At 48.4% G+C, this 9,664-nt stretch overlaps 1 protein-coding gene across 1 annotated transcript; it reads left to right on the forward strand.

Moving 5' to 3' along the window:
* Positions 1-789: 789 nt before the first annotated feature.
* GAS1 (growth arrest specific 1) lies at positions 790-3,283 on the forward strand. The gene has a single exon (XM_061163709.1). The coding sequence runs from the start codon at positions 929-931 to the stop codon at positions 1,970-1,972; it is 1,044 nt and encodes a 347-aa protein (XP_061019692.1). The 5' UTR covers positions 790-928; the 3' UTR covers positions 1,973-3,283.
* The last annotated feature ends 6,381 nt before the right edge of the window (positions 3,284-9,664 follow it).

Below are 9,664 nucleotides of genomic sequence, written 5' to 3' on the forward strand. Positions count from 1 at the left end.
AAAAAAAAAAAAGTTTCAACAACAACAGGCGGGACCAATAGCATCTCGAAAAGCCGGGAAAGGGGGCCGAGCAAAGGGCGAAGGAGAGTGGAGAAAGGAGAAAGCGGGCAGGCTCGGAGCGCGCGGGGCCGGGGCTCGGCGAGCCGGAGGAGCGTTGCTAATGTTTTTGTTTGTTTGCTTTTCCATGCATGCATAATGAGGGGGCACCGCGGCACCACGCGGGGGCTCCCGGCCCACTTTTGTATTTAAAGCCTCGCAGCGAGCGAGTCCGCAGCCGGGCTCAGCGGATCCGCTCCCCGGGCTCCTTGTCACCCGAGAAGCCGCCGCCGAGGGAAGCCCGGGAGCCGCCGCTCTCCCGCCGCGCCGAGTTTCCCGTTTTCACCGTGCCGCCCGGAAAGAGCTCCCCGGAGCCGAGGCCGGGGTCGCCGCGGGCGGAGGGGGAGGGGACGCGGGCGGCCGGGCCGCGGGAAGGCGGGCAGCGCCCGGACGCGAGCCAGGAAGCGGCGCGATGCAAGAACCCGCGGCGGCGGCGCGGCGCTGAGTCCGGGAGGAAGGAACTGCCGCGGCCGCACAACGGATCTGCAGGCGCAGAGCAAAATGCACCCGCGGCGCCGCGCGGTCCCGCAGCCCCGACGCGGCCCCGCGGCCCGCAACCTCCGAGGGCGGCAGTGAACGCCTCCCGCCACTGCCGGGGGCCGACCGGAGGGGCTCTCCACGGCCGTGCACTTCTAGGAAGCCCCCGCAGCCCAAGCGAGAGCCGACCTTCTGCAAGCAGCGGGGCAACAGCCGGCGGCGCGCATGGATTTATGAAAACACTCATGCAAGAAGTTGGCAGGACTGGGGCAAACTTTTCCGCCGGCTCTGCGTCCGCCGCTCCCCGCGCCTCGTCTCCTTTCCGCTCCTCGCCCGGCGGCCGCCGCTGCCCGCGATGGTCACAGGGCTGCTGGGCGGCGGCGGCGGGGCCCGCAGGGGAACCGTGCCGGGCTCCTGGCTGTGCCTGATGGCGCTGCTGCAGCTGCTGGGCTCGGCGCCGCGGGGCTCTGGGTTGGCGCACGGCCGCCGCCTCATCTGCTGGCAGGCGCTGCTGCAGTGCCAGGGGGAGCCGGAGTGCAGCTACGCCTACAACCAGTACGCCGAGGCGTGCGCGCCGGTGCTGGCGCAGCGCGGCGGGAGCGACGTGCCGGGGGCCGCCGCCGCTGCTGCCGCCTTCCCTGCCTCGGCCGCCTCCTTCTCTTCGCGCTGGCGCTGCCCGAGCCACTGCATCTCGGCCCTCATTCAGCTCAACCACACGCGTCGCGGGCCCGCCTTGGAGGACTGTGACTGTGCGCAGGACGAGAACTGCAAGTCCACCAAGCGCGCCATTGAGCCGTGCCTGCCCCGGACGAGCGGCGGCGGCGCAGGCGGCCCCGGCGCGGGCGCGGGCGGGGTCTTGGGCTGCACCGAGGCCCGGAGGCGCTGTGACCGCGACAGCCGCTGCAACCTGGCGCTCAGCCGCTACCTGACCTACTGCGGCAAGCTCTTCAACGGGCTGCGCTGCACCGACGAGTGCCGCACGGTCATAGAGGACATGCTGGCCATGCCCAAGGCGGCACTGCTCAACGACTGCGTGTGCGACGGCCTGGAACGGCCCATCTGCGAGTCGGTCAAGGAGAACATGGCCCGCCTGTGCTTCGGCGCCGAACTGGGCAATGGCCCGGGCAGCAGCGGCTCGGACGGGGGCCTGGACGACTACTACGACGAGGAGTACGACGACGAGCAGCGCCCCGGGGGCACGGGCGGCGATCAGCCGCTGGACGACGATGACGGGGTCCCGCACCCGCCGCGCCCGGGCGGCGGCGCTGCTGCGGCAGGCGGCCGCGGGGACTTGCCCTACGGGCCCGGGCGCAGGAGCAGCGGCGGCGGCTGCCACTCGGCACCCCGAAGCGCCTGGACCCTGCTCGCCTCCATCTTGCTGCTCCCGCTGCTCTTTTAGCCCTCGCGCCCCCCGCCGTCGGCCACGGGAGGGTCGGCGACGGGGCACCTGTGGCTCGGGGACAGAGGGGTGGTCGGGGATTTTTTTCCAAAACGTTTTCTAGGTGGCTTCTGCCTAGCCGATATCCCGCCCTCGACTTGTCTCACCATCCTCGCCTCCTCTCCGGAGCAGGACTTTTTGGACATCCTTCCCTGCCCCCATTCCAGGCTCCAGAAACTCCCCGCAGAAGCCTGCCTAGCTCCAGACCCCCGGCATGAAACGGGCCCGGCAGGGGGACAGAACCGTAGTTCTGGACTCCGAAGAGAGGATGATGACCAGAGGGGCCTTAAGAGTTTCAAGGGACTGGGTTTGGAGCGGGAGTTTTGAAGAAGGATTTATATTTTCATAGGGACTGTTTATTAGTATTTCTCCTGGAGGGAGGGGGGTGCCGGTATCGACTTTTATTGTGGCCAGTGAGGACATTGCAATCGTAACTGATTCTCGTTTACTCTTGGTTTCCGCGCCCAGAATTGTTTTTGTAGGGGGGGTGGGGTGCGGGAGGTGAGGGTGGCGGTCATGAGAAGGGTTAATTTTCCTGAGTTTGGATAGTTTTGAGCCCTTGACTTTAATTTCATTGCCACCACTCTGATCTCTTAGCACATTGCTTAGGATTAAGGATCCAAAAATGCTATCTAGAGAGTTGCTAGTGGTGTTGAACAATGCAAGTTTTTATTTAAAAGAGCTCTGCACTGCCATTTATGAAAGCCTCTTTATGATGTTTGTTTTGTTGTCATTTTTGTTCTTTACACCAAGAAATTATATGTACAAAAATGCAGAGAACATATATTGCCTCTGCTTTTATCAGGGCACTCACCCCTGGTACTTCGTATATAAAATGTATTAAAACTGGGATTTGTTACCAGTTGCTGTATTTTGTATATAGAATTTTTATAAATTGTATGCTTCAGAAATAATTTATTTTTTAAAAAGAAATTTAAAAATTTAAATCCACATCCATGGTACACCTTTCTTGCCTGAAATGTAAAGAATCCAATTGTCACCAGGGATCCAGACCCACCATCAATTGTGAAGTGTGCTCTATCTAGAACAGTTTAAAAATGTACAGTGTATTTTATAGATTTGAAGTTAACATTCTTATTTTCAAGAGAATTTATGAACGTTGTAGAAATGTATAAATGCATTTCCAAACTGCCTTAAACATTGTATTTTTATAGACTTAAAAAAAATCTTATGTTTTAAGTAACTGTGGCTTTGTGTATTTTTTTTTTTTTTTGGTTATTTGATTTTATTAAAATGTGTACATCAGTAAAGAGTTTTAAATAATGAATATGGTGTAGTTACTTTCCAGAGTCACATTGTGGTTAACCCAATAATGGGTGAGAAGCAGGATGGAGGGGCCAGTGGGAATCTATCAACCATCAACTGAAATTAAAATACAGTTCAAGACTAGAAATGAGGGCTATTATTTCTGCCTTCAATTTAATGAACAATTAAACATCTGTAAATGAGGCAGCTAAAAAGATATAATTTGACTGGTCTCCATTGGTATTTACATTTGTGGAGAGGCTTGGCATAGTTTGGGGCTAACCCACACATCTCTTTACCCTCCCTCCTTTCCACTGGGACCCCCCCACCCCCACCCCCACCCTCTGGAGTCTCCTCTCTGGCTACTAGAAGTCCTTGTCCTCCTACAATCAAACATGCCAATAACATCTGTTACCAATAGGTCTTAGGAAACCTGGGAGACTCAACTTCAAAGTCATTTTCACACTTTGGGTGAAAAAGTACAAAATTTTGTTACAAAACATTCAGGCGGGGGAAAGTAAACATACTGGGGAGAGGAACAATTACCAGAACTTGTAATATTGTTGTGAGGAGTTGTTTAGCAGTGGGCTGAAGGCTGGGTTCCTGCCAGAGCTACTGATCTACACTCAAACGCCCTTAGATAAATAATTACACTCTTAAGCTGTGTCGAGTGCTGATACACTTGACCTTGTAAATAGAAATGTTTGCAGTAGGAATAAACTCCGGCATTGGAAAATCTTTTAAACATTAACACAAAAGAGAGCGCTCTGTCCTCTGGGGATTTGAGTCTGAACCTCGCCAAGCTAGGCACTTGCAAGGGGGAAAAAAAGTTTATTTATCTTCTATTCCTGGTGTTTATTTAAAGCTTTTCATTTTAAACTCGGTGATTGGAAGGCAAGTCAGGAGTTTAAAAGTCACCACAAATAAACTTTGTCTGAGGGGTCGACAGATTAGCAAGATCTCGTGTCTCTTTATATGATATTAACATGTGCTGAGAAAACATAACCAGATTTCTCTGCTGCCTGAAGTAATTAACAAAGCTATGCCCCCTTCCAACTTCCTCCCAGTCACTCCCACCCCTACACTGGAAGTTTCTTTTGCCTCTAACTCGCTCAGCTTCGAGGCATTTCTTAGTGCAGCTAAAACCAAGATTAATACATGCATAGCATCAGAAAGCCTGAGATAGTTGTGGTGTCAGGTCAGCCCAGGAGAGTGGTGTGTGGCTAGAACCAGGTCACCTGAATGGTTGAGTAAACATATTGTTAAAATAAAGCTGAAAGCGTTGTTTCTTTGGTAAGTGAACAAAGAGTATTCCAAAAGACTTGTAAATGAAATCAGCTTTCTTTACAAAACCAAGAGTTAGCAAATGCTTCTGCATTTGTCCTTAAATATATTTAAATCATCTCCTCCTGTTATTTTAACACATTCTTGACTAAAAGTTAAGTCTTTGTCCCAGTAAAAGGCCCAGTTTTCCCCAGTACGAAGTAAAAGGCATTAGCACTAGAAAAGGCCTGATAATTAACTGCTACAATAAACTCACGACTTGATTTTACAGGGTCCTGTCAAAAGCATCTGCCTGGAGTAAATCAACACAACTCGCTCTTGGGGAGCGCAAGGACTCGAGGCTTTCTGCTTTCTTCTTTGGAGAAAGTGAACATTGATCGGTGGTCCATTTTAATTTAAACAGTTCTACACTAGAGCCTTGGAGCCCCCCCTCAGCCGTCTGCAGACCTAGTGAATTCCAGAACAGGTTTCTGAGATGTTAGGTTCCTGGATTATAGGTTGCCATCTGCTCCTGGGCAGAAAAGATTTTTACAGATGTTGACATCTGTAATATCTCACGCTCTCAGGGGAGCCTTTGGAATTTTGGACATTTGAGAAGGCCAAATGTCTCATGGAGAATGCCTGGAAGTACCATTACTGAAGGCAAGGGAGCCTTGGCTTTTCCAGGGTAGTATTAAAAAGCACCCGACTTCTAACAGAAGTCTTCCAGGGTGAGAGCAACTCCTTTTTGGACTTCATGGAAAATCTGTGTCCTCCTGGCCGCTCCTATTTCCCTGTTAGCAGGTTTGCATTCTCTGTGACAGTTTATTTGTCTTTGAGGCACTTCAGTGACAAATGTTTAAGGGAGTGTGGGACAATGGTGGAGAACAAGGGGGCAGTTCATTGAGCTGACAGTGACCATACAGTAAATGGAAGGAGGTTCAGGCTTCACTGCTCACCCAAGCACACGGCAACGCTTTTGTGTATGACCACAATGGACATAACATAAGGTCTCTGTTTATTTTCAACAATATCTAGCAATGTACGCGGGCAATACACGTGTGGCAAGTGGGAAATGGCCGGAGGGAACTAAATTCTTGCATTAAGTAGCAGGACATCCTTTAGCGTGGGCAGGGTCCTGACAAACATCCATAAGGAAGGAAACCACACACTTCAGGGACCACCATGTCAGGGACCACCACATGTCAGAACGTGTCTAGGGTACACTGCAGCTCTCCTAGGGGAGTAGGGTGAAGACAACTCAGAACCAGCAGTCTCTCTGGATTGAAGAGTCATGAGAAATCAGGTAGAGTGGGAGGTTCCTTCCTCACCACTCCAGCATTTGTGCCCCGATTCCTCCCAGCAATGCCGTGTTGTATAAAATGAAAAGAGAGGAACGTGCCCTGAGAACTTTCCAAGACTGCAGACTCAGCACTGAAAATCTTCCCACTTGCAACTTTACCTTTGCATGATTAGCTCACAGGTTGCAACAGTGGAAGTTCTCCAACTTCCTCATGTGACCCTTTTTGATCCCGTAAAAGAGAAAAGCACACATGATTTGGTTTCTGACATCTTACACCAAGGACCTTCGGAAACAGGGTCAGCTGACCCGGTCTCTCCCAGCTCCCCAAAGCAAGGTTGTTGGGAAGCATCTTGTTACAATGCCCATGGGCCAGGAGCAGTTCCAGGAGGCTTGGGCTTCCGGTGGGTCTTGCAGCTTTGTGAGTTGAGTAAAGTCAGAAGTTACTGTATTCTATTGGAGAGATTGCTTCTGCTGGACAGTTGAAAAGCTTCACCCTTGACTATTTGAATGACATAAGTAATGTGCTATTAGCATAAATACCTTCTAAGGCATCCATTTAATCAATTTCTTAAATAACAGAATGATCTACTACAAAATAGTGGACTGTATACACTATATTTTGGCACAAAGATGGTCATTCTCCCACTAGTAACCAGGGGCTCTAAATAAATGATTTCAACAATGTTTTATTAAAGGACGACAAGAGCCCTCCAGCTGCATTAATCGGGGAGAAGTCGAGTGGCACTTTTGTTATGGAAATGTTAAGCACATAATAGCACTGCCGAACAATGTGCGGCCACTTCATTCTTTCAGCCATGCTGACACCTCTTAAAGAGGAACTGCAGGGAAGGATGTGGGAAAGATTTGCTTTGCAAGAAGGCTTTCAGCTAATATTTTGGAGGGCTACCTCCAAACCGTGTGTAATATGCATGCAATAGAAGCAAGAAAGGCTGCTGACATATTGAAAGTTTCCTTACCTTATTTTGGGAGCTCGGGTTCCTTAAGAAAATCATATGTCTACATTTTTTTTGACATGGCATTTGTCAAAATTATATTTGGGTGATTTGGTAGTGCTGCAAGTCCAGTTTTAGAATGTGGATCAAAGACAGTTTCTCTCGATGGTGCTGAGATATACTGCAGTAGCTTTACTGAGTTCCCCTTAAGCAAGCAGGGTTAAGTCTGCAAACAGGTGAAAACACACGTCATCAAGGACATCTTCAATCTATAACCAAAAAAAATAAGTCCTGTTATCTATTTCCAGACTTTATGGACACCTTTATATTTTCTGGTTATCAGTATGAATTTTTCCATTTATTTCTATACTTAAATATAGGATATTTGTATGTTCTCAGGCACTAGAATGGAGTCATTTTCTCACAACTACCAAGTACCATAATAAAGAACATTTCAGTGAGATTTGAGGACTTTTTGACAGACACCTCTTTTATGAAAGTGCCAGTCATCTAACCTTTAATTTTAACCCTTGTCTTCTCTTACCTGTCAAGTAGTTATGCCTGTTTGGAGCATCCTTCTATAGTGAACATTGATGTAAGCTCCTAGGATGACTGAGACCTATGCCTGTAATCCTGAACAAGTGAGGGGAGTGGAGGGTGAACAAAAAGAATCTGCTTCAATTCTACAGATATCTGTTGAGGAGCTACCATTGTGTGTATGATGTACTTTCATCCCTGGACAAGCTGGCAGTCAGGATGGGGATACAGACACCCATGTAGTTTCAATATCACATGGCGAGCACAAAGAAGGAGGATCAGATGACTTGGCCTGGGTTTAAGGAATGCTTGGAGAAAAAGACAAGCGTGGAGCTAGGAATGATAGCTCCAAGACAGGAAGGGACATTAGCAAGAATGGTGGAGAAGACATTTCCATCAGAGGGAACCACATGTCCTAAGGCATGGAGGGACTGAGCAACATAGCATGCGCACGTGTGTGCATGTATGCGTGTGCACACATGCACATGCACACGCTCGCATATGTTTATATGTGTGATTGAGTCACCAACAAAATGTAAAGTGGAAAGTAACAAGGATAGGGCTTGAAAGAAGGGCTGATACCACGTCATAGAAGCCTTGAAAGTCATTCTAGGCATTGACTTTATCCTGCCATGTCCATGATAGGAAACCTCTGCAAACTCCCAGCTGAAGGCTCCAGAAGTTCACCTTCTTGAACAGAGTACATAGTGGTTTTAAAGTGTGAAGACCAGAGACAGGGACAACAGTTACTGCTAGGTTCAGTTAAAAAAAAAGTCAGATCACTTTGATGGGTCAAACATGGAGCATTCAGGGAAGGAAAAGGCCAACCACTGGACTACTAGGTTTCAGGCTAGCAGTCCTCAGGAAAGAAAGATTCGGGGGCTAGTTGTGTTTGGGGATATAAGGAATATCCATTTGGCAGCACACTGCAGAAAACCAGCTTCAGGGATGAAGCTTGAGGCAGGAGTCAGACTTGTAGAGTGGTCATGGTTAAGACTCTAAGAGTGATGCACCCAAAGAAAGTGTAGAGAGAAGAGGGCAGTGGGCAGAGGAACAAGTGCCCAGGAAAGGAATCCGAGAAGGGAGAATAGAAGGGCAGAGGCATTGTAAGAGAAGCAGAAGCGTGGAATGATAAAGCTTCTGGACATGGACACCTAAATATGAAAATGCTTGAGACCAGTGCATGTGTGTGTGCTGAGTATATACACTCTAGGTCTGCTTGTGTCAAGAGATTGAAGTCATACTTTTTGTACCACATTGATTCTCAAAATGTGACATTGCAGGTAATTATTATTTTCCTTCTTATATAATTATTGTTGTTCTTGTGCAATCACTAAGACATGTCCAATTCTTTGAGACCCTATGGCCTGAAGCAAGCTTCCCTGTCCTTCACTGTCTCCCGGAGTTTGCTCAGATTCATGTCCACTGAGTCAGTGATGCTATCTAACCATCTCATACTCTGCTCCTGCTTCTCGTTTGGCCTTCAGTTTTTCCCAGGATCAGAGTCTTTTCCAACGAGTTGGTTCTTCACCTCAGGTGGCCAAAGTATTGGAGCTTAAGCTTTAGTATCAGTCCTTGAAATGAATATTCAGGGTTGATTTTCTTTAGGATTGATTAGTCTGATCTCCTTGTAGTCCAAGGGACTCTCAAGAGTCTTCTCCAACACCACAGTTTGAAAGCATCAATTCTTCGGCACTCAGCCTTCTTTATGGTCCAAATCTCATACCGATGCGTGACTACTGGAAAAACCATAGCTTAGACTAGATGGGCCTTTGTCGGCGAAGTAACATCTCTGCTTTTTAATATGCTGTCTAGGTTGGCCATAGCTTTTCTTCCAAGGAGCAAAAGTCGTTTAATTTCATGGCTGTAGTTACCATCTGCTGTGATTTTGGAGCCCAAGAAAATAAAATCTGTGACTATTTTCCACTTTTTCCCCTTCTATTTGCCACGAAGTGATGGGATTAGATGCCATTATCTTAGTTTTTTGAATGTTGAGTTTTAAGCCAGCTTTTTCACTCTCTTTCACCCTCATCAAGAGGCTCTTTAGTTCCTCTTGTTCCTTAGTATGATAAGGCAAAAAGAAATGACACTGGAAGATGAACTCCTCCCTGACCCGGGTTGGAAGTTGATACACTACTAAGGAAGAGCAGAGGGCAATTACTAACAGCTGCAGAAAGAATGAAGCAGCTGGGCCAAAGCAGAAATGATGCTCAGTTGTGGATATGTCTGGTGGTTAAAGTCCAATGCTGTAAAGAACAATATAATTTTATCAATGAATATATATTACTTCTTTTCAAATTTCAATGTTGTTTAGTAATATTCAGAACCCTA

The sequence above is a fragment of the Dama dama genome, chromosome 16 (assembly GCF_033118175.1).
Source record: "Dama dama isolate Ldn47 chromosome 16, ASM3311817v1, whole genome shotgun sequence".
NCBI lineage: Eukaryota > Metazoa > Chordata > Mammalia > Artiodactyla > Cervidae > Dama > Dama dama.

Bases quoted from the DNA above. Each gene is read 5' to 3' on its own strand.
- GAS1 (XM_061163709.1), top strand. From the start codon at position 929: ATGGTCACAGGGCTGCTGGGCGGCGGCGGCGGGGCCCGCAGGGGAACC.